The 26854-nt window shown below is 38.0% G+C and overlaps 1 protein-coding gene across 2 annotated transcripts in view; it reads right to left on the bottom strand.

Annotated features, from left to right (window-relative positions):
* LOC137267906 (high affinity cGMP-specific 3',5'-cyclic phosphodiesterase 9A-like) overlaps positions 1-26854 on the bottom strand; it is a 78683-nt gene that overhangs the window by 13312 nt on the left and 38517 nt on the right. For both annotated transcript variants that reach the window (XM_067802348.1, XM_067802349.1), the window contains exons 2-3: positions 19511-19660; positions 13117-13174 (exon numbers count right to left, since the gene is read on the bottom strand). In XM_067802348.1, coding sequence (XP_067658449.1) covers positions 13117-13174; positions 19511-19660 — 208 coding nt within the window. The remainder of the gene's footprint in view (positions 1-13116; positions 13175-19510; positions 19661-26854) is intronic.

Here is a 26854-nt window from a genome sequence, read left to right as displayed (position 1 = left end):
ACATCCACCTTACTACCAAACATGTACCCCTCTACCAAGCAACCACCTCACCACCAAACATAAAAACCTCTGCCAAACCTGAATCCCTCTGCCGAACAACCACCTCACTACCAAACATAAACCCATCTTCCAAACATAAATCCTTCTACAAAACAACCACCTCAGTTCCAAAGCAAAAATCCCTCAACCAAACATCTCCCTCACTACCACAAACAAACCCTTCTACAAAACAACCACCTCACATCCAAAGCCAAACCCTTCTATGAAACAACCACCTCACTGCCAAACACAAACCCCTCTACCAAACAACCACCTCACTTCCAAACATAAACCCCTCTACCCTGCACCTTACTGCTCCTTGGGGAAGATTTATTTGGGGAGGAGGTACGCAAACCACACCCCCTTCAGTATCCACCCCTGCACCATGACATCATTTACTATATTGAAGTACCAACATGAGAAGAAAATCGGTTTATGTATTTATGTATTTCATTAAATAAACCACAAGCGTTCACCCATTGATTTAAAAATAGCATCCAACAACAAATAATGTACAAACATATCTTTGATATCTAATTTAAAAATGGAAAAGACGTGAAATGTAACAACAAAAATACCAGCTGCCTTTAGTTCTGAAAAGGGTGTAAATAAAAAAAAAATCACTTTTGTGGCCTTAGGAGAATATGAATGCCACTTAAAGGCACTTAGGCATATTATTTAAACCCAAACACAGCACACTTTATCTCTCATAGAGTGCAATACATCTGCACTGATGTGTCATGTTATAGCACGAGTGTTTGTTTTACAATCTCCGCGGCATAAACCCACTTCAGTATTAATCCTGCTGATTTCCTTTCTATCAGCATACAATAACAATATACTTAGAAACACAGGGTTTTTATGTCCATACATTCACAGGCTGGAACAATACATTAATGGCATATGTGATCTGTATCACCACATTCAACTATTACTCTGATATTCAAATAGCACATTTGCATTTGCATATCCAATTCAGCTGCTGAAAGGCACTTTGTTTTTTTCCTCAATCAGTGAATGTCCATGCCAACAACACATAATATTTTCAACCTCAACTACCCGGGGATCATACTAGGCCCCAAGAGTTATTGCAGCGTTCTCATCCTTACAAGGTACCCATTCATAGCTAGGTGGAAAGGGACACACAGTATTTGTCCATGTTTACTACTAATTGCTGTGCCATTCAAGATTGGTGTCAACCATCATTGGCATGTGTCTATCCAGTAATACCCTATCAGTAATTTTTGGATAGAGCAACTTCCAGTAATTTTACAGTAATGACAATAACAGCCTTTAAGCTACCCACAAAAGTTAGTCTATCTCTGTGTAGTTTCTCATTGTTATCACTCTCCATCACACGGACACCCAATACTATTTTAAAAAGAATCTGGTTCACATGTCACTTACATTTGGAATACTGTTCAATACTTTCAAATGCTCAAACACCAATTATTTAACAGAAATCTGAAACTAATGTTTTCCAAGCTAAATTGCAAGCTAAATTATGGGGTCACTTAGTAACAGTGTACCAAACCAAATTGGATGCCATGCTCATATTTACATGCAATGCAATGAGTACACTACAAAATGCAAAGCTGTCTTTGAACAAATCGATTTTAAATATTGTTTCTGTAATAGTTAATCAATGTAATACCACACATTTTTAAATAAAAATCACAATGATTAAAGCAAAATCCCGAAGGTAAGCATCTTAACTTAGGTAGCCACCACACATTAGGAAGAAAACTCTATACAGTGACTGGTCTGCAGTTCTCTGCTCATGCCAGTGTACTCATGGACTCTCATGATCAATAATTTCAGACAAAATTGGAGAAGAATTGCCTAGTCTGAAAATATACAAATTAATAACATTTCAAAACCTGCGGATACAGAATGAAACTGAGAAACTGAACAGGTGTGAATAAGTTGTGTCAGTGCTGCTCTCTGCATGTCTTCAGGTGGAAAGAAGGCCTGAGGTGGGTGGGTGGGTGTTTGAGTGAGTGAGTGAGTGAGTGAGTGAGCATTTTAAGCCAGTTAAATTTCAATATCACCACAGACACCAGAAATGGGCTTCACACACAGTACCCATTTGGGGAAGCGAACCCAGGTCTTCAGCATGAGGAGGAGCACGTTTTCCACTAGGTTACCACACCGCTCCCTGAAGTAATACAGATCTCAAGTGTTAATCCTTTGGATGAAACCAGAAAATATAAGAAAGACTGAACAATGGACTTATTGAAATACAGTTACAAAGTACCATCACAAGAAATTTATATCTGTACAAATTGCAGTTCTTGTTTCACATATGGCTTTCTAACATGATCATTTGGCTGACGATATCTTATTTGATCACTATCTGCGTCATAAGAAAGGTGGGACGAGTCCAAAAATAACCTCAATTTAATAAAGTTCACCTCTTCATCAAGGAACACAGCAGATGTCCTGTCGTCAATATCAGATGAAATGTATTAGACTGTAGATAACAATCACAGTGAAATTCACTGCTGGGAGTCAGCTGGTGCCGGCATCAAAAGTCACCAGATGTAAGTTAACAAGCTATCAAAGAAAGACATTCCATGGACAGAAGGTAGGATGTTGTACAATTCTTACTTGAATACATGTACTTCTTTAATATACAACCTATTGATGCTCAAGAATTCTCCAATCTGCATAGGTAATTTACCTGAAGCTTATGACCACAGCATTCTCAAGTCTTGAATCTATAAAAATATTGTAAGATTGCTCACAGTTAGCTGTAAAACAAATAGGGGAAATAAGCATACGGTGATGGCATCTTTCACAGTCTTTAACAATTTTTATCTGAAACAGACTTGGTAAACATGACAGACAAATCAAAAAGATTGGTGCCATTGTGAGATTCTTCATAAACACAAGAATAAATCACAATTCACTTAATTTTATATAAAATTTTGACTTTCTACAAACTGGTAATTACTTGGGTGGTCCAAAATCAAACTTAATTCATGATCTCTTCATGAAAAAGTCCTTCAGACATGATTACAGACAGACGTTCCAAAACCTGACATAAAAAAATTCGGGGATAAATTCAGGAACAAGACACCACACATGTTGTTGGCTACATTTTCATTTATCCTGCTGTATCAGACAGCGCCATCATGCCCTATCACATGCTGCTGCCAACTCTCCCCACAAATGCTGTATTCACAGAGTTTGTTATTGTATCTAATATTGATGAGGTGAATACCACTGTGAAAACTAAAACAGATGCTGAACATGGAAACTTGACCAAGATAAACTGAATATTTGTCATGAAGTGGTTGAATCTAGCTGCAAGAAAACCTTGTGGCATGTTTTCCTCTGAATCTATGGCTTGTCATGTTTCTTGCCTGAATCATGTTGTGAGATATACTGTATGTGAGTTTTGATTTTACACTGCTTTTAGCAATATTCCAGCAATTTCCCGGCAGAGGACACTAGAAAAATGGGCTTCACACATTGTGCCCATGTGTGGAATCAAACCAGGTGTTAGGCATGAAGAGCAAACGCTGTCACCACTAGGCTATCGCACTACCCCTTATACTGTTAGAAAAACTACTTCCAACATCAGTACAATCAGCATCAATTGATATGGATTAGAAACCAGTTTTGTTCACTCATTGTGTGAGTGAGTTTCACGTCACATTTAGTAATATTCCAGTAATCTCATGTGACACCAGCAATGGGACACTGTACCCAAGTGGGGAATCAAACCCAGGTCTTCGGCATGATGAGCATGCATTAACCACTAGGCTACCCACAACCCCTTGTTGACTCTTGAAGTTTTCCTTGCCTGTGGTTCAATTCCACCATAGGTACAACCAATGACACCCTTTCTATTGTCTTCACCACTCTTAAAACTCTGCTAAAAGGTGGGAAAAACACAAACATTTACTCCCTATAACTAACCATGTAAGACCATTTAAAATCCATAGCATTTTTAAAATTCTGACATCTTTGTTTCAGGGCTCAAACAAAAGAAGAATGAGGTACGTTAGAAAACATGTTCTACCAACGCTTGAAACACTAATCACTATGTGGGCATTTCTTGTCATAGGAAGTCTTGGTGTAATTCTTATTCAAGTGTATATGATAAAACTTCCACATCTGGCTAGAATTTTCTTCAAAGAAATATCAGACCAACCAACAACTTTAAGATCAAACACAACCGTAGCTGGAGTTAATGCAGGGTCAGTTAGCTGTTGGAAGCAATCACATCCAACCCAGCCTACAGCTACAAACAAGCTTGAAAAAATGATAAACCGATTATCAAAAATGAACATAACCTCATCACCTGGACAAAGTCAAATTGAATTTAAGGACGAAATAGAAGCATTTGTTCAGGAAGAGCTGGCACGAACCCATGACTCAAAGCAAAATCTCAGCAGTTTGGAAGAGTCAAAGCTGATTCTGAAAACCCTCAGTCATTTCATAAACACAGAAGCAGATTCTGATCAACTTAATAAAAGAATAAAAACATTTATAGCCTTGTCTCCTAATTCACCCAAAGACATACTTTTGAATTTACATGAATTTTCATTGAATTTGGATTCTGGATCCTGTGAAGGCAGTCCATTTCTTGTTGGTTTTGTTCATTCAGCACCAGATCACATTGAACATCGGCAGGAAATCCGAAGAACCTTTGGATCCATCAAAAGGATTGACAATAAATCAATAAGGATTGTTTTCATGCTTGGACTGACGCTTAATTCTACAAAACAGGAATCTATAGAAATTGAATCAAGACTTTTTCAGGATATTGTACAAGGTAACTTTATAGATTCCTACAGAAATCTAACCTACAAACACATAATGGCTTATCACTGGATCAATACAAACTGCCCAGATGCTGACTTCATCCTGAAAACTGATGACGACACATTGGTAAATATTTACAAAATAGTCGACTACTTGAAAGGAAAGTCAACTAAAAAACTTTTTCAGTGTTATCAATTAGAGTCATTATCAATTCCATCTCGCAACCCAAGAGCTCGTGTTTATGTTCCAGAACATGTGTATCCATTTTACAGATGGCCAAAGTCATGCCTAGGGTTTGGGTACTTCATCACCACTGATGTAGTAGCCACAATCTTAGAAGCCTCAGTAGATGCAAAGTTCATCAATACAGACGATGTCTTTGTGACCGGGATACTGACACTAAAAGCTGGTATAGATGTCACCAAGTTGTCAAAGAGAAACGTAGAAACATATGCGGCCAGGCCCCAGAGGAACATGTCTTGTGAACACATCAATAACTTGATGTTTGTGATAGACAGGGAAAATGGTCAAAGGAGAAACTTTAATGGCTATTGGGAAAGATTTGATACATGTAGAAGTAGTCACCACCATGCTGACAAATCAAATCTTTCAACTCGAGATGTCCAGTGAAAAGCATGCATATCTAATGTTGAAGTTCATGTAGAATGATTATCTTCCATGGGCAACAAGAAACATCAAGTGCAATGAATATCTTCCATGTGCAACAAGAAACATCAAGTGCAATGAACATCTTCCATGTGCAACAAGAAACATCAAGTGCAATGAGTATCTTCAGTGTGCAAAAAGAAACATCAAGTGCAATGAACATCTTCCATGTACAACAAGAAACATCAAGTGCAAGGATCATCTTCCATGTATAACAAGAAACATCAAGTGCAATGAACATCTTCCATGTACAACAAGAAACATCAAGTGTAATGAACATCTTCCATGTACAACAAGAAACATCAAGTGCAATGAGTATCTTCAGTGTGCAAAAAGAAACATCAAGTGCAATGATCATCTTCTATGTATAACAAGAAACATCAAGTGCAATGAACATCTTCCATGTACAACAAGAAACATCAAGTGCAATGAATATCTTCAGTGTGCAAAAAGAAACATCAAGTGCAATGATCATCTTCCATGTGCAACAAGAAACATCAAGTGCAAGGATCATCTTCCATGTATAACAAGAAACATCAAGTGCAATGAGTATCTTCAGTGTGCAAAAAGAAACATCAAGTGCAATGATCATCTTCCATGTGCAACAAGAAACATCAAGTGCAAGGATCATCTTCCATGTATAACAAGAAACATCAAGTGCAATGAATATCTTCAGTGTGCAAAAAGAATCATCAAGTGCAATGATCATCTTCCATGTGCAACAAGAAACATCAAGTGCAAGGATCATCTTCCATGTATAACAAGAAACATCAAGTGCAATGAGTATCTTCAGTGTGCAAAAGAAAGCATCAAGTGCAATGAACATTTTCCATGTGTAACAAGAAACATCAAGTGCAAGGATCATCTTCCATGTGTAACTAGATACATCAAGTGCAATGAGTATCTTCAGTGTGCAAAAAGAAACATCAAGTGCAATGAACATCTTCCATGTACAACAAGAAACATCAAGTGCAATGAATATCTTCCATGTGCAACAAGAAACATCAAGTGCAATGAACATCTTCCATGTGTAACAAGAAACATCAAGTGCAATGAGTATCTTCAGTGTGCAAAAGAAAGCATCAAGTGCAATGAACATTTTCCATGTGTAACAAGAAACATCAAGTGCAATGAATATCTTCCATGTATAACAAGAAACATCAAGTGCAATGAGTATCTTCAGTGTGCAAAAAGAAAGCATCAAGTGCAATGAACATTTTCCATGTGTAACAAGAAACATCAAGTGCAACAATAAACTTCAAGTAGAATGATTAATCCCCGAGTGCAAGGGTAAACCTCAAGAGCAATTATGAATTCCAATAAGCAATGGTAAATTTCAACTACAACAATAAACTTTGATGGACTAATTTCAACCTTGCATGTTAAATATTCAATTTCACAATGCAATGGCTGACATTCAAGAGCAATATCCAGCCTCAAAGTACAATGACCAGCATATATGAAAAGTGATCAACCTCCACAAGCAATGATGAACCTCCATGAGCAATGATAAACTTTGAAAAGCAATAACCGACCTCCTTAAGCAACAATCAGCCCACCCATCCATCCATCAGCACCAAACTAACCATCACACTACTTTACAGCAGTCTGAGTGAATGTTATTTTCAGCTGTCAGCAACATCATCTCCTGGCTGACTGTAATCAGTCCAGACTGACTGATGTAAGATCGACAATTCTATCCAAGTATGATGGGTCTTGGCACACACTGCTCCCAGACATACCTTGATTTAATGAGCACACATCAGTTCTAACTCTGTCTGGGATAGGTGCTTACAACAAATATTACATCATCGATGGAGTTTATGTTAATGTGATTTTGACACATAACCTCTTCAAATATAATGACCATCAAATATAATTATGCTGTTGTGCTGCTGTTTTTCTCTTAACTGTTACATTAATCCAAGTAGAAAGTATATGGGAGGTATTTATTAATCTGCATCTGAACTGGTAATTGACTGAGTTAGCAAATATGGCTTGACTCCATCTTACAATCTAACTGTCATTGCTTGGGGAACAAAACACATGATTACCATCTAATCCACACTTTTTGCTCTCCAGACTATCATGAAAATGACCAGTTAGAGACAAACATAGGGTACTAGGTCAGTGTTCTATCCATATTCTTCTCAGAAAACAGGTGCTTGCTTGTCTCCCATTGGTGATTCTGGACAGACTGTGAGCCATCATTTTATGCTTGTCTCCTATTTGTGGTTCTGGATGGACCCTTGACCTATTACCCTATGCTTGTCTCCCATTGATGATTCGGGATAGACCTGTGACCCGGTACCCTATGCTTGTCTCCCACTGATGATTCGGGATAGACCTGTGACCCGGTACCCTATGCGTGTCTCCCATTGATGTTTCTGGATAGACCTGTGACCCAGTACCCTATACGTGTCTCCCATTGATGATTCGGGATAGACCTGTGACCCAGTACCCTATGCTTGTCTCCCATTGATGATTCTGGATAGACCTGTGACCCAGTACCCTATGCGTGTCTCCCATTGATGTTTCTGGATAGACCTGTGACCCAGTACCCTATGCTTGTCTCCCATTGATGATTCTGGGTAGACCTGTGACCCAGTACCCGATGCGTGTCTCCCATTGATGTTTCTGGATAGACCTGTGACCCAGTACCCTATACGTGTCTCCCATTGATGTTTCAGGATAGACCTGTGACCCAGTACCCTATGCGTGTCTCTCATTGATGTTTCTGGATAGACCTGTGACCCAGTACCCTATACGTGTCTCCCATTGATGTTTCTGGATAGACCTGTGACCCAGTACCCTATGCGTGTCTCTCATTGATGATTCTGGATAGACCTGTGACCCGGTACCCTATACGTGTCTCTCATTGATGTTTCTGGATAGACCTGTGACCCGGTACCCTATACGTGTCTCTCATTGATGATTCTGGGTAGACCTGTGACCCAGTACCCTATACGTGTCTCTCATTGATGATTCTGGGTAGACCTGTGACCCAGTACCCTATACGTGTCTCTCATTGATGATTCTGGGTAGACCTGTGACCCAGTACCCTATACGTGTCTCCCATTGGTGATACTGGATAGACCTGTGACCCAGTACCCTATACGTGTCTCTCATTGATGATTCTGGATAGACCTGTGACCCAGTACCCCATTGCTTGTCTCCCATTGATGATTCTGGATAGACCTGTGACCCAGTACCCTATACGTGTCTCCCATTGATGTTTCTGGATAGACCTGTGACCCAGTACCCTATACGTGTCTCCCATTGATGATTCTGGGTAGACCTGTGACCCAGTACCCTATACGTGTCTCTCATTGATGATTCTGGGTAGACCTGTGACCCAGTACCCTATACGTGTCTCTCATTGATGATTCTGGGTAGACCTGTGACCCAGTACCCTATACGTGTCTCTCATTGATGTTTCTGGATAGACCTGTGACCCAGTACCCTATGCTTGTCTCCCATTGATGATTCTGGGTAGACCTGTGACCCAGTACCCTATACGTGTCTCTCATTGATGATTCTGGGTAGACCTGTGACCCAGTACCCTATACGTGTCTCTCATTGATGTTTCTGGGTAGACCTGTGACCCAGTACCCTATACGTGTCTCTCATTGATGTTTCTGGATAGACCTGTGACCCAGTACCCTATGCTTGTCTCCCATTGATGATTCTGGGTAGACCTGTGACCCAGTACCCTATGCGTGTCTCCCATTGGTGATACTGGATAGACATGTGACCCAGTACCCTATGCATGTCTCACATTGATGATGACATATGACACTGTTCCATCAGAATCACCAATGGGAGATAAGCGTGGGGTACTGGGTCTCAGGTTTATCAAGTACCTGACCAATTACCTCCAGTTCCTGCAATCTTCAGCATGACAAGTGGGTGCTTTAACCATTAGGCTACCCCACTGCAAATATCATTTATGACATTAATAAGCTGGCAAATATATTTCTATTCCTTATTTAAAATCAGTAGATTCAGACAACATCCTTACATCATAAGTCATACAACAGCAACAAAAGTTACTTTCATTGGCATTAAATTTCCCAAGACACCACTAGCAAATTATCTTGCAACCACACGCCTGAGTTATGACTTCATGATAAAATCACATCCAATTCACAAGCCATTATAACTATGTATGGTGTGGTATGTATTGAATTAACAGTGTTTAAAGATGATCTCATGTAGTACCTTTCACACCCATAGTATAATTAATCGCTTTTCTGAACATGCTGCAATAGCCAGTTAACCAATAACAGTAATTATATCTGATCAAAAGCAGTCACTATCGGTACTAATCGCATAAACACTACCATCAATCACCTCCCTGATTAATTTCAGGAAACAAATTACATTTATCTCTCACCTGAAAAGGAGACGTTACTGTCTTGTTTTAGACATTCTTCCTTCTTAATTTTCTAATCTATCACTCCGTTTGAGTGTCTGCACAATTTTGATACTCCACCAACAATATTAAAAGGGAATTTGTTTATTTCATTTATTTTCCAAGATTCTTGGTGCAATGCTCTTGAAAATCCTCGGCCCTACTGAGTTCTGAGTAAAATAATACATGCTCCATTCCCATTGTCATGTGAATGAGGGTTGGGTTATGAGTGAGTGAGTGAGTGCGTGAGTGCGTGCGCGTGTGCATGTGTGCGTGCGAGCGTGCGTGCGTGAGTGAGCGAGCGAGCGAAGCCTAAGGTGAAGCTGATTTACTGAGATGAAACCAGCACCACAAGCAACCTGAATTCAAAACCACAATTGTGCTATGGCGTGTCTGTGCTGCACTGATCTGCCATTCACTGAGCACACACTGTGACCATTTGACCAAGTACAACTATGATGATCATAGCTCGAATGTTTCAATGGCAGGCTATCAATCACTGGTCCTCCTACATAGGCGCCATTTTCACACATAATAAAAATTCAGATTGAAAACTACTTTATAGGAAAATTCATCAGATACGAGAGTGGCAACGCACAAAAAACACTGAAAATGTAGTGGGGGGTCTTGGGTGTCTTTTATTACAGATTTACATCGATCTCAAAAGTATCTAAAATGAAACAAAAATCCAGAAATCTATGGAAAATTTTCATTTGTTTCATTCACCAATGAAAAAATCATCCTGAATGAGAAGATCAATTAACCAGAGCTTGATCAGTCAAAATAATTTGTTACGCACCAACCACATATATACATATACAACTGAAACTAGGACAAATTCAAGACTGCCGGCCATTCCATCTGTACTTGAGTGAACCCCACGAGACAATCATACAGTGACTAATGGAGATTTTCACAGTGAAACCGATACCTGAGTTTCATTACAATACTCGATAGAGGGGAGATAGAGTTATCGGGAAGATTGCTACTGATGAAAGTCACTGTACTGGACAACATCAATGCATAAAAATCCCCACCCTCCCCCATTCTGATCATTTCTTCACTTACATAAAGTTCTTTCCAAATATGTGTTGATACATTCACAGAGGGGTTGGCGCTACCGATCGCCAAGGTTATTCCGTGCATCAATGTCAACAAGGACAATAACAAAATGTTATCAGACAAAGATCATACATTTGGCTGAAATACACATAGAGATCAAAGGATAGAAGCTTCCATGAGGAACATTCTCATCAGACGATCAGATTATCAGCCTCCAGATATGCAAATCCCATGCAAGAGTGAGCAAAGCATTTAGACAAGCCCATCGATTTCCATAACTTAAAAATGAAAAAGAAGAAGAATATATTCTGAATATATTCATGATAACTAAATACACATCTGGACACAGATCTGACCAAATCTGTGAAGAATTTTTACCAGTTATTTCTGGTGACATTAACTTGGGTAAAGGACTTGATCATGCTTAAAAATCAGAGTGACTGAAATTTGCTTACTGCAGATCTGAGTCTTTTCATCATTGAGTGTCAGCTTAATGTGGGAATGAGTGAGTGAGTTCAGTTTTACACCACTTTTAGCAATACTCCTCCAATATCAAGGCAGGGGTAAAAGCATGGTTAAGGTGTTCCCCTGTCACTCCAAAGACCCAGGTTCAATTCCCCAAATGGGTGCAATGTGTGAAGTCCATTTCTGATGTCCCCTTCCTTAGTGTTGCTGGAATTTTCCTGAAAGCGGCTTAAAACCATTCTCAAAATCATTCAATCTAGTAGGGAAGTACTACTTGTGCTAGGAAGATCTGATTTCAACGACATTTAAAAAAAGTTTCGTCTGCTTGCATTTATCCCTGGTCATTGTTGGTGAGCCTCCATGAAATCATCCATCCATTATATCTGAGGCAGTGAGGTAGCCCAGTGGCTAAAGCACTGGCTCATCACATCAACCACCCAGGTTGATTTCCCAGATGGGTAAAATGAGTGAGGCCAGTTTCTGTTGTTTCAGAGCATTACAAAGTCCTTGCATGACTTCATTCTAACATGATATGCGTTTTGTTTAACACTTGAATATGATAAAGATCTTTCAGTAAACAGAACCTCACAGTCAAGTGATCCCGTCTTTGAAACTGGGATACAATGACACACTAAGCCTGACATCTTGACATCATATGCTTGGGTGGCATCAATTCCTTCACTTGCCTCTTTCGACAAGCATGGGTTGCTGAAGGCCAATCCTAACCATTATCTTCATGGACGCTCTATAATATATGGTACATATATACACATGCAATGATAACTTATGTTTGAGTCTTGACTCTTGAAACAGCCATCCAAAGATGTACATTACGAATATACCTCTTGAACCACCAGAACACAATCTTGTAGAAAAGACATTAAATGAGTCTGAGCTACATACCTATGTAACTGAATAAATATGACAAAACATATTGCAGGACTGAAATTCTCCCAATTCAAGTTTTTAAGTTTAATTTCAAATCATCTCACACTTTATCTCATCAACTACTTTGCTGGTATTTTGTTACAGTCTAAGCATGGGAAAATAGGATTCAGTGCTACATATTGACTGAATGTTATTTTATGACACACTGTTAACATGACAGCCTGAACACAAGCTGATGAGAGAACCAGTAAAAATCCCCACAAAAACATCAGACAAATTTGCATAGCAATTCCAGTTGTTGAAAATACATACAGATACACCAATGATTAAAGCAATGACACATTCAACTTGACATGATCAATAAAAAATTTAAAACTTTCAGGCTTTCAAGTGAAACAAGCATGAAATATACCCCCATCAATGAGTCTCTCTACTGTGTGCAGGTTAACATGGCCAAGTTCCTGACTACTGAAGTCCTATTTTCATGGAACTGATCTGTATAAGATATATCATTATAATGGCAAATTTATGATTTACAGCTTTTAAAGTATCTTGTCGCAGCATGCACATATACTGAAGGACAAAAGAAATTATACATATCTGTTGAATGGTGGCCACAGGAAACAATCAAAATATTGTGTATTTGATACAGGGGTAATAATTCTGTTTTGAATACAGTACTGTTTCAGCAACTGTTTTCATCCCAGTACTTTTTGGAGAGCTTTTAAGAATGTTTTATCAAATGCAATTTTCAAGAGCTCACTTTCTTTTATGCAGCAGTTCAGAAGTAATGAAGACTGTCTTACCTTTGCTCTAACGAGTTCATGTCAAACCCAAGGTGAGAGACTAAAGTTGTTTGTTTACCTGCAAATATGAAAACAGCATGTTCCAAGATAAACACAAAAAATGAAACAAAAAATATGAACGAACAGAAGAAAACTTGATAACTGGAGAGAAAGGGTCCATTGAACATTATATCTTTATCATCATCATCATCATCATCATCATCATCATCATGAACATCAACGTCATCATCATCATGCTTTAGACAAAAGGCATGTTACTTTCATGTGTAGCTGTGATTTATTGCAAACAAGCAGAATAATTGCAATTGGTATGAGTGAGTACAGTTTACAGTATGATTCAAAAGTGGACCAATGAATTGCAATCTATTTTATAAACTAATTAACATATAATATTCAATCAAACAGAGAATATAAACCCTCCAAATTAAAAACTTGTCTAAAATACTGACACAGGTCTCTGTTTGTAATGAGGGAGGAGTGCACAGAACGAGACAGCCAGATGTGCAAGAAAGGTTAATGACTCACTTATGCACATGCTTCTCGAACATCTGTCTGTCCCTTTCTCTGCACTCCTGACTCGAAGTAACTGGGAACTGTGTCAATATTTTAATGACAGTTTGATAAACAACTTACTTATTTTTAGGAAATAAATCCTGCAAAAACCTAAGAGTTGGTGTGATGTTTTGATTACGATCAGCATTTCATTGAGTACTTTATGTTTCTTAGTTTTTCAGTTAGACTGCAATCCATCACTCCAGTTTGGAGCCAAATGCACTGCAGTGCAGCTTTGAATGGTATTAAGTCATTACAGCATTTCATACAGGTGCTCAGGTCAGCCTGAAGCTACCCACATACAGCAGACTTTTACTGCTGTCGTGAACCTCACAAGCATGGGAATTAATCTGAGGTCCCAACATGCTGATAACTTTCCAAGCCGAGTGAGTCAGTGAAATGATAAAATGACAGCTTTATTATGTTTTGGTTAAACACTGTACTTCTCTGGAAAAAAAAGAAAGAAAAAGAACACCTGCAGTGAAACAGGAGCTACTTGGAATCTCTATGGGACTATGTTCTTGGGAGTACAGTAATGGTAACTTATATATGTGTTGAAAAAGGGTTTAATGTTACAAGATAAAGCATTGCGTCTGTATGTATGTATATATATTTTAGTGAGTTTGGTGCAAATTGTACTTATCTGGACGTCAGCAGTAATGTAAGTGTTATTCCACTCAGCAGAGACGTCATGCTACAATTGAACAAGCATACCCATCTTTAAAGACGGTGTACCAAGTCCGTGTGTGTCTAGTTAAGGAAAGTCAGAAGCTTGGTAACAAGCACTGTGTTTAGCAGTACCACATTATAACATGCATGCTTGCATGCGGTTTTACATCACTTTCAGCAATATCGCAGCAGGGGCCACCAGAACTGAGCTTGCACAATGTTACACTTGTGGGGAATCAAACCTGGGTCTTCAGTGTGACAAGCAAATGCTTCAGCCACTAACCTACAGTACCAACTTTGGTATGACAGCCAGGAATGAAACCAATGACTACCACTCAATCAATGACACCATATCATGAAGTAAATAACTGTCGTGCACTTCAAGAAAGGATTATGTGTGCCACATAATTCAATATTATTACATTTCATTTTGAGAAGAATGGAAAAATATCATATCAATATGACCCAGTTGATAAGAACATGCAGCTTAGACAAAGCTTGGACAACAATCCTCATAGTCAGGGTAGAATTACACACAATTAAGGTCACACATTCTCACACACAAAACAATTTGCGTCAGACCTCATTCTGCTCCAGAAAACACACTGGTCATTCATATGTGAACAATAAATGCAGAAATATAATCATCGCCAATCAACAGGTTATTCAATATCACACACCCGCTAATTCACAGATATCAGAACCAGTGACTAAGTGGACAATTTTCACCCTAGCAGTTTACTACAATGTAACGAAAACAATTATAGAATCTACTAATCTCGTAGCACAATACCATTTACCTGTTGACAAATACCCTGCAGTTGATGGTCACTGACCTGAATAATGTTACAAGGGCATTTGCACCTGGACAGCCATATGATGTCAAAAATACCAGAAAAAGTGCTTTGAAAACCATGTATACCTGGCTGATTGATGAAATAGATAATGGCGATCGATAATCAGTTACTAAATATTGATCAATCACCGACAAATATACCAGCTTTGAGAAAATATACAAGGAGTTATGACACAAGGACATTGTATGGACACTTTGTTGTACAAAAATATTCACTTTCTGCCTTCAGCAACTAACAGCTAAAAGTCTTTTGATGGATATTAAACTTTACTTAATCAGAAACGTTTACAATAAAAGACACAATATCATATACATAATTATGAATATTTCTCCCAATCAATGATGCTCCCAATCAGCAGATCGTTTTCACCATACACACTTTTCACACGCTAAAGCTTTATTGGGTTTTAAATCAGGCTTTGATCATGAACAAGCTACATCTTGAAGACTATTTTCACCATTTATCTTCCTTATAAGACTCTGTGTAATCAAACAGTGGAAACGTTCCAGTCTTGCTAGATAAAGACAGCAAATGTTTGTTCCAAAGTGACTAAACTATTCACAGTAACTATTAAACTTCAGTTTGCTTTGTGTTTAATGTTCCAAGAGCATAACAGAGTTCTGAAGAAAGCAGATACTGTTTTCCAAATTCTTACTTTCAGTAGACAGTTCGGTTGAGAGTATTCCATTGGTTAACATGGAATCAATGAGTAAGTGAGTGAGTGAGTGAGTGTGTTTAGTTCATAACCGCACTCAGCAATATCACAGCTATATGGCAATGGTCTGTAAATGATCAAGTCTGATCAGACAATCCAATGATCAACAGCATGAGCATCGATATCCGCAAATGGTAACAGGTATGTCATGTCAACCAAGTCAGAAAATCTGACCATCCGGTGTCAGAGTCTGCTGGAAATGGGCCCCACACATCGTACCCATTTGGTGAATCGAACACAGGAAGCCAACCTTCAGCGTGACAAGTGAACGTATGCTTAACCACTAGCCTACCCCAGAAATGATCTCATCACAAGGTGGCTAAAAAAAAAAGCCAATGTGACGTAAAACCTAATTCAACAACCAAACTGCTCATACAATACATCTGGAAATTAAAATTTGAAAATCATTAACTCTCATGACCTCAAAAACAATCGAGAACTCAGGTAAGGTGTTCAAACTCTATATATCCTCAAATTAATATGTGTTATTCCAGGCTGGCAAAAACACTCCTATATCCAGTCAGTGGTGATGAAATTAGAGATTCTGGTTTTAACAGGGTCTTACCATAAACATCCATCTTGGTCCAAGAACCAATGTCTGGCACTACAGCAGGAATTGCTTATGGATTGTTCGTTGAAAGGCGGGGGAAGATTAATGGCCTGAGCTAGCATGCTTCTCAGACAGGATTAACGGAGATATTTCACATTCTGTCATCTACTGTTTTCTCATCACCTCACCAGCCAGAGACAACTTCCCTGGGGACCATCAAAGGTAGACTGACCACTCAAGCCAAGTTCGTGTTGATGGCTTACTGGTCTTATTCTAGGCTACGCCACTTTTAGTGTATCTTTTACACATCTTTAATACTTTATACTATTGACTACTCACGCCATGTTGGCTGCTGTCGAGTTCCCATTTGTACTTCAGGCCAAGTAAATTTTAGAGTATTTGTTTTACATATTGTATATACTATGTACAACTGTTATCAAAAAGCATTTACAATCTAGTATAGTTACTGCTAAAACTTTATACTACGATAACCCATATCAAAAGTAAAGCTGTGTAATGGTCTAAGATGTGGACAGAATTGTCACTTAAATGTTCTACATGTTGATTTAAAATTATTTTGAATAAAAATAAAAAAGATAATAAACTTACTCATGAAGTACATATAACTTTATTAATATAAAGTTTTCAATAGTTTGTTGTAAGGGAAACTTATAATAATTTTTGGAAAGTCAGGTAAAATTTGTCTAGCATGAAAAAAACCAACTGTCAATATTTTGCTTTAATCCATCATGAATTCTAAAAGGCTATCAAACTTTTTGCAATGTATCAAGTTGTTTCAGGGTATGTAAGTTCGAAAACACATGTCTAGATTTTTCATGATAAAAACACACAGGATGGTTACTGACTAACTTTCCTGTGGGTGGTTCTGAGGTTAACATCCATTGTGACTCATTAAAACATGAGAAAAATGCACGTCATTTTACCACAAGTCATCCATCTTCAAAAGAAGACCAATCTGTATGTTTCCTCTCTTCCTCCTGTTGAAACTGTATTTTGAATGACTAACATTTTTTTGTAAATAGTTTGTATCCAAAAAGCACGACTTTAACAGATTGATCAGCAGTATTTGTACATGTCAGTAAATCCAGACACTTCAGAAAAGTATTTTATTCATCAAGTCAACCAAAATATTGCTTATTGTCTGGAATTTGTCAACTTTGATTTATTCCATTGATCAGGACTGTCATTTTGGAATGAGAAATCAAGAGATCAATTCTGAATTAAAAACACCTGAACAAAATTCATCTAAATGGTATTTTGTTAAAGCCCAAAAAAGAAAATTAAACAAAGATATATTGCTCCATTTCCTTAATTGCAGCCATCCGTCAACACCCCCTACAGCCAAAATGACTAAGCACCAAACGATCGCTGATAAAAGAACTATCTCTGAATACATGTTCCTCGTCATTCGACAAAATGTTTTTTTACTTACATACAAAACATATTTTCCAAACTTCTAAATAAAAACAAAATTCAAGCTGACCTGGGAAAAATGCCAGTTTGGAAAGAAAAGCATATCAAGGTTGAAATTTAATTTAAGTCATGAACTAAAAAGACAGAAGCGAAAAATATTACACTACACTATCACCACAAATTGTGAACACAATACTAAGAGCTTGAATATTGATGGTCAAGTTTATAATATTGTTATAGCCACCATGGCAACAGTTAGAAGGCAGAGTTCTAAAGCTGCTTATTACACCATCCACTGCTTAAACAGTTTAGCATCAGGTGATAAACAGGTGTGATACCAGAAGAAATAGACAGGAAATGCTTTCAAAGGCTTTTCAAGATGGCTGCCAAGGTTGCCATGTTGAAAATTCCCATGTTGACAACTGAGACCACTCCTTGCTGAGACAATCAAAGCAAGGTTTCAGAAAACACTTCATAATTCACTAGAGAAATCACTTGTTGTTTTTCTTCGTTTGTTTTCTTCTTTCTTTGTCTGTCTGTTTCTTTGTTTGGTTGATTGATGCTGTTGTCAGTGATGTACACTGTCTATGTAAAAGGTGTCTGCATATTGTCATGTTGATAATTTGACAGCTGAGACCAAACCTTGTAAAAAATAATTCATAGCTACCAGAAGAGACGATTGTGTATGTGGGGTTGGGGGAAATGATCATTTTAAGGGGGACACATATTTTGTTCTGGTAAGAAAGGGGATTCATGTACAAGGGAGAGGAAGAGTCACTGATTTTGTACATGCCATGCAATGGGGTTCACTTATTTTGTATGGTAATCACACACATTGTACATGCTTCTCCTAGGTATCCTATTATGACAAGTAATTCGGGCCAGATGAGAGAATGGTTTGACACTGGTTGAGGGAGGGAGGGGGGTAAGGGGAAAGACCAAAACTAAGTGTCACACATTGTACCCATGTGGGGAATCAAACCCGGGTCTTGAGTGTGACAAGTGAACGCTTTAACCACTTGGCTTCGCCACAATCCCATCGATACTTATAAGGATCACCGAAGATTCACTGAGTGAGCATCTTTTTATGCCACTGTTAGCAATATTCCAGCTACATCATGACAGCGAGACACCAGAAATGATTTTCACACATTGTACCCTATGTGGCGAATCTAACCCAGGCCTCCATCATGACTATTGGGATACCCCAATACCATTAAGATGATGTAATCAAGATAGCATAATCTAGATGAAATAGTGTCAGGCTTCATCAGCCTTTTTCAAAAGAGGGATAATAAAGCAAATAGTAATTAAAAGAAACCTTGTAACTGGTTTCTGATTTTTTTCCACATTAATGGTCAGCTGAACATTGAATTAAGGGCACAAAAAAGTAGGATGTGTAATACTTCAGCATCAATACTCTCTCACTTCAGCACCAATAAACTCATAACTCTAAAATAAAAAAAAACTAATTAAACATTTCATGAAGCATCCTTAGAAACAGAGACAAAGAAAATGAGGAAATTAATATTGTTTTCAAAACATTCTAGTAGCGAGCAATGACACTGATCATGCCGTACAGGAAGTATGAAGTTTAACAAGGAGAAGTCCATTTACCCGTACAGTGTGATGCAACTACTTCCAGCTTGTACCGTGTGTCTGGCGTATTTTCCGCCAATGCCGGTGAAATGTTGATGAGGTTTCCACGAGTATTGTATAACTTCAGGATGTCGTTAGGCCCTGCTTCTGCTGCAGCTCGGAAAGTTTCTGGAATAGAAACACGAACATCAATTTGGTTGTCATAGCGGCCATATTGAAAAATGGACAAACACATTTGAAGATGCTTACAGCATCAAAACTGACAAGAACACCGCAAAAGATTACGTTTTTGGATTTACACCACATTCTGCAATATTTCAGCTACATGATGGTGGTCTGTAAATAATCACACTAGAAATCCATTGTCTTTCATATAATTACTATACTTCTATAACATCAATATACAAGAGTCATCAGAAGATGACATATCCCCCCGGCTCCCACATGTTTAAAAGGACAAATAATCTGAGAGTTACTCATTGTTTTTTTAGATTAAGTTTGAATTGATTCCATGGAATTCATGAAAATTATAAATGCCATATATCTGTAACCAGCAAAGTCACAATTTCAAAATCTGTCTCATATATCTGCCAAGATCTGTTGTGAGATATGAAATGGTTTTTGAGTTATGCACCGGGAACGAAGCCCATCCCTCCATTTTGAGACTATTAGTCCGAAACGTTTCCATGGAAACCGAGAAAATAATAAATCACAAAAACCTTTAAAAACCAAAAGGCACAACTTTGGGGTCTGTCACACGTATCTAGAAAGTTTTACTAACTGACATTAAGAAGTTTTTGAGTTCTGCTCTGGAAATAAAACACACCTCTCACTTTTGAAACTAGGTCCAAAACGTTTCCATGGAAACCAAGAAAACAATAAATCACAAGATCCTGTATATAGCAGAAGGCACCACTTTAGGTTCTGATTGATACATCTACCAAGTTTCGCAGAAAAATATAGAATGGTTTTTGAGTTCTGCTCCGGAAATGAAGTACATCCCTCCATTTTGAGGTCTGAAATGTCTCCGTGGAAACTGAGAAAATAATAAATCACAAAAACCTGTAGAGAGCAAAAGGCACCACTTTGGGGTCTGCAACACATATCTACCAAGTTTTACGGACAGATATTAAGAAGTTTTTGAGTTCTGCTCTGGAAACAAAACACACCTCTCACTTTTCAGACTTTGTCTGAAACATTTCCATGGAAACTGAGAAAAAAATACATCACAAGATCCTGTACATAGCAAAAGGCACCACTTCAGCTTCTGACTGATATATCTACCAAGTTTGGCAGAAAAATATTGAACGGTTTCTGAGTTATGCTCCGGAAACAAAATGATAAAAATATACCAGTGCCTTGTGCAAGCACCAGTTGCTTGGATATGTGTGTTATACAAATATTCTACAATAATAATTTGTCTGTAGTCTAGTGTACTGGCATTCTAGAAGTTACTACATCACTCAAGACACAGTATACTGATTCTCAACCAGCCTGAACTCTGATGCTAATACCAGGCAGGGAAACAACAAGTACCCTAACACTGCATATCAAGCAAGAGATGACATACTAATATTGCACATTCTGGACAGCTGACCTGTGAAGATCCCGATTGAGATTGATCTTCTGCATCCAATGTAATTCACAAAAAGTGACTTATGGGATTGGTCGTTCACCCTCACTGCCTCTGCTTGACACGCCATTGCATCCCATTTTTATGTCTAATCATGTTCATGCTGTTGATCACTGAATTGTCAGACCCAATTATTTATATATCGCCACCACATAAGCTGGAATATTGCTGAGTGCGGCTCACTCACTCACTCACTTTGGACAACCACTCTCCTCAATAAACCATAGCAGGAATACTGGCACCTCTTTGGCAAAACCCAGGCTAGATATTCACAAACCATTCGTAACCCTACAAACTTCTTAAACCCATTCTTAACACATTGGCTCTAATAGAAGTTAAGAATTCTTAGGGCCAAGAATGTTTTGAGAACAAGGGCCCAGGAACTGAATGACACCACAGCAATGCATGCAGTTAAAGACTAAATCGACTTTGTGATAAGGCAGGAATATGACTTAATTGTGACAATGTCTAATTGGGCTAACTGTACTAGACAAAAGTCGAGTCATCCTGTCTATGACTATTAATCCATACCAGAGATACCAGACACAAAATCACTCACCTCAAAAATGACTATGCTGACAGACGAGGTGAGGGGAAATTGGAAGTGACAATCAGTTTAAGATACATTCTTACAGTGTATATTGAACAAGCAGTTTCATTATATTTTAACATACAGTAAAATAAAATAAAATAAAATAAAACAAGAGTCATCAGAAGATGACATATCTCCCTGGCCCCCACATATTTGAAAGGACAAATCATCTGACAGTTACTTATTGCGTTTTTAGACCAAGTCAGAATTGTTTCCATGGAATTCATGAAAAATATAAATGCCATATATCTCTTAAATCTGAAAAAGTCACCATTTTTTTTATCTGTCTCATATCTGCCAAGATCTGTTGAAAAATATGAAATGGTTTTCGAGTTGTGCTCCAGAAAAAAAGTCAGCAACCTGTTCATTGAACCGAGAAAATAATACATCATAAAAACCTGTAAAATGGCAAAAGGCACCACCTTGGGGTCTGACACACATATCTACCAAGTTTTTTTGACAAATATTAAGAAGTTTTTGAGTTCTGCTCCGGAAACGGAACACACCTCTCACTTTAGAGAGTAAGTCCGAAACGCTTCCATGGAAACCAAGAAAATAATAAATCACAAAAAACCTGTAAGTAGCAAAAGGCACCACTTTAGGTTCCGACTGATACATGTACCAAGTTTTGCAGAAAAATATTGAATGGTTTTTGAGTTCCAGAAACGAAGGTACCACTTTTGGGTCTGCAACACATACCTGCCAAGTTTTACGGACAGATATTAAGAAACTTTTGAGCTCTGCTCTGGAAATGAAACACACCTCTCACTTTACAGATTAGGTCCGAAACGCTTCCATGGAAACCGAGAAAATAATACATCATAAGATCCTATACATAGCAAAAGGCAAGACTTCAGCTTCTGACTGACATATCTACCAAGTTTTGCAAAAAAATTTTGAACAGTTTTTGAGTTCTGCTCCAGAAACAAAACACAACTCTCACTTTTGAGACTATGTCCGAAACGTTTCCATGGAAACCGAGAAAATAATATATAAAAAAACCCCGTAAATACCAAAAGGCACCAATATAGGTTCTGATTCATACATCTACCAAGTTTTGCAGAAAAATATTGAACGGTTTTTGAGTTCTGCTCCAGAAACGAAGCCCACCCCCACCATAACACCAAAATGTTCCATGGAAAAACAAAAAAAATATAAATGTCTAAAATGTGTAAATAGCAAAAGGCACAACCATAGGCTGAGATTACTATATCTATCAAGTTTGGTCTAAAAATATTGAACAATTATTGAGTTATGCTCTGGAAACAAGGATTACGGACGGACGGACAGACGAGGCGTCGACTATATAAAGAGACAGTCTTGATAAAAATAACTTAATTGCAAGATTGATTAAAGTGGTTCTTTTTGCACACTTCAATCTCAAGTTAACAAAGAATCATCACCTGCAAATTTCATGTGGCACATTTTTTTAAAAATATTCTTTATTCTTTAAATTACTTGGGGACATTTTTTAAACTTGATAAGTTGTAGGAAGATTATGACTGCTGATTCTAATGCAACACCTGTACTCAGTCATCATAACTTCATTCACAATGCACAGCTATATCATTGCTGACTACAACATGGCTGTCAACAACTGTGAACATCATTATCGGAATTCTAATTATTGGAACTATGGTACTAATGTTCCCTAGTTATTGTTCTCAATAATCATAAACACTGCTGACTAATATATAATGGCATCATCTATCTAAATTGTAGACAGTAATGTTCTATCTATTACCCTCAAAACTATTTCTATTAATTATAATCAGGATACTTTCATGGCAACTACTGACAACTTGTATACTATAACCAATAAATGTGCAGCTGGTATTACTGGATTTAGAAATAAAGGAATGACTGAATACTACAAACAATCAGGGCAGGCCAGTCACAAGATTCTGGCATAAATAGGGTGCATAAGTCTTCTCAGCAAAGCATGCCAAAATCCTTCCAGATGATCTATGTAATCCTGACCTAGCAACTTTAACAAGAAGACACACAAGAATCTTCTCAAAAAGAACATGCTCAGTTGTACCTCCCAAGTTGGAAACTTATGACATTAAAGGCCAGAACTGCTAGAATACTGCTTAACATGAAGCCAAAAATATTTTTTGGAAAGGTCTTTGAATATTTCTTTCTTCCCGTGACTACCTACACAGAAAAACATATGAGCTCTAGCACAAAATACAAAGAGCAATAACTGAGAGACTATTCAGTATAAATGGTATCAGATAGCCTGAATGTGACTAGGCTTTGACCTTTGTAAAATGATCACTGCAATAGATGACTATGACACTCTTCTTGACATTATGCAGGGAAATAGTATATCCCCTGTCATTCATGGTAAGGACATTTGTAGGTGACTTTACATGTGAAACTCCTTTGCTGTGACTACAATACAAGGCATTAGGAAAGACAACACTACTTGGCTCTCACAGGAACTGCCTGACACAACATCTCCATACATTATGACAACTGAAGTTACATCGAGGGGAAATATTTCGTGTGCGTGGCAATCTACGAAAACACATTATGTCTGTGTAAATGTCAAACTGAGAAGAGTGGTGACGGGCTTGTTTTATTCATGTCTTTGGTTAATGGGTGATGACTGCTTGTTTGTTTGTTGTTAAATGCTATACTCGACAATATTCCAGCTATTTCACAGCAGTCTGGAACAAACAATCCCGTGCCTGACATCATGGCATCAATCTATGCGATAAAATGATTTGAAACAACCAAATTCCATGAGCCTGACCTAACATCAAAAACACTTTGTGGATCCAACCCTTTCCTGTTACCTGATGGCTGACAACCTATTGCAACCCCGATCTTCACAACAAGATAATCATTCATAACAACCCAAAACATGCCATGGAAAGAGAAAACAAATACTATCTACTGCTGTCTCATCACTGTCTGCATACTGACCTGAATAAACCCATACATCAAACCTCAGAGTCCCTACATTAAAGGCATGAAGGGGACTATTTTAGACAGGCTGGGCATATGACATTGGTCCCAATCCACAAAGCATTCATAATGTTTTGATTTATTATAACTCCCCGTACCATTGGTTAAAATGAGCAAACCATTCATGACATATTTTATAGGAGTGTCAGTCAGTCAGTCAGTCAGTTTAGCTTTATGCCACACTCAGCAATATTCCAGCTATATGGCAGCGATCTGTAAATAAATAATCAAGTCTGGTCCAGACAATCCAGTGATCAATGGCCTCAGCATCAATCTGTGCAAATGGGATACGATGACATATGTAAACTAAGTAATGGAGCCTGACAAACCGATCCTGTCAGTCACCTCATACCACAAGCATGGGTTACTGAAGATCAATTCTAACCCAGATAATCACAGGTCATTTAATAGGAACACGAACAGAGTCAACAAGGGGAACTTCATGTAACAAAAGAATTGTCTCTATCAGTAAATATCTGCTTCTGTTTTCTATTACATAGATAAGAAAATAAAATAGTGGGTATTTATTGGATTATAGGGCTTGAATCAGCAATTAGAGTATTTGAACAAACGTTCATAAAAATGAACACTTTAGAGATGAGTGACTTACACTGCTTCATCAGTTTGATAAATAGGCACAAGCCCATTTTGACAAGGCAGGAATATAAATCAAAACCCTTAAAGTACATCATGTCCAACAAACACAAACATGAACTCTTCCTAGTGACATAAACAATTAACAATGGAGCATCGTGTCTCATTAAAAACAATTACACAACTTTTGTTTACATGATCTATGCTGTTTGTTTCAGCCATATACACAAGCAGCTATAGTTTGCCAAGATGTCACAAGGATACAGTACAGTCTAAAATGAATACTATAACATCGCTGCACTGCAAAACTGATGGCAGTGCTGTGTTCAGAGATGTACATTTTTCACTGGAAACTAATGAAGGATGATTTTGAATGATAAACAGAATCTCACCCTCATGTCTACTGATTTAAATTATATCAACACTCATTGATCAAGGTAAAAATACCCTTGGCAAGCCTCGGATATTTGTTACTTTATCAACTTGTGTTGATATAATTGATATCAGTAGACACTTGGGTGAGATTCTCTACATATTACTTGTAGTTTCTTCACAGTTTCTAGAAGAGCTTCTGAAGTGATCTTAAAACTGAGCACCAAAATAACTTTAGCATATCTCCTCTGATGGTACCCATCAAACAGTGCATACTTATCTAACTTAATGCTGCTGATTTCTGTACCAGGTGAGCTAATCTTTCCATTTCTTATTGTGCTGTTTGTTTCTGTACTAGATAAGCTAAAAAAAATCCTTACTTTTTAAACAGACAAAAATGGATAGAAAACCATGATCACGACCATCACATGATCAACAACAAATGAGCAAGTGAGTGAGCTGTGATTTTTAGCAAACTGCTGCTCTTAGCAAACGCTATAACAACTTGTCTACAGACTTGCCCCTCAACAACAAATGAGTAAGTGAATGAGTGAGTTAAGTTTTACACCGCGTTTAGCAATACTCAAGCAATATCACGACAGGGACTCCAAAAATGGGCTTCAAACATTGTACCTACATGGACAATCGAACATCGGCCTTTGGCATGCCAGGCAACCGTTTTAACCACTAGGCTACCCCAACGCCCCTCAACAGACAATGAGATTCACAACTATTGCACACAGCAACATTCCCATGAGCCAAGAACACTAAGGTCCCACGTACACTGGATACACACCTAATCAAGTTATAAATCTGACCACATTAATGCCATGGAGTTACCAGAGGGCACAGTTACGCTCTGGTCATCACAAGCCTGGGGAGTGGAGTGTTATATTATCAATGGCAAACGGTCTCTGTAATAACCTGGGTGAATGGCTTCAGGCGTTCTGACAATATGAGTGGGAAGACTTGGAACTCTGCTGCCAAGAAATGCCAACCAGTATGCCCGCTGCTTTTCCATGAGGGAATACCATTTAATTTACAGACTGACCATTTAATTTTCACAGGAGGGGGGCTATGATTTCTGCTAAACACACACAGTTTTTAAATGTCACTGCTTCAAAACCTAACATTTTTTTCCCTAATGGAAGAATCAAAGTCTTTTTTTGTTTTTCCCGCAAAACACAATTTTCCA

Source organism: Haliotis asinina, chromosome 16 (assembly GCF_037392515.1).
Source record: "Haliotis asinina isolate JCU_RB_2024 chromosome 16, JCU_Hal_asi_v2, whole genome shotgun sequence".
NCBI classification, from domain to species: domain Eukaryota; kingdom Metazoa; phylum Mollusca; class Gastropoda; order Lepetellida; family Haliotidae; genus Haliotis; species Haliotis asinina.
This window is presented reverse-complemented; position numbering and strand designations above follow the sequence as displayed.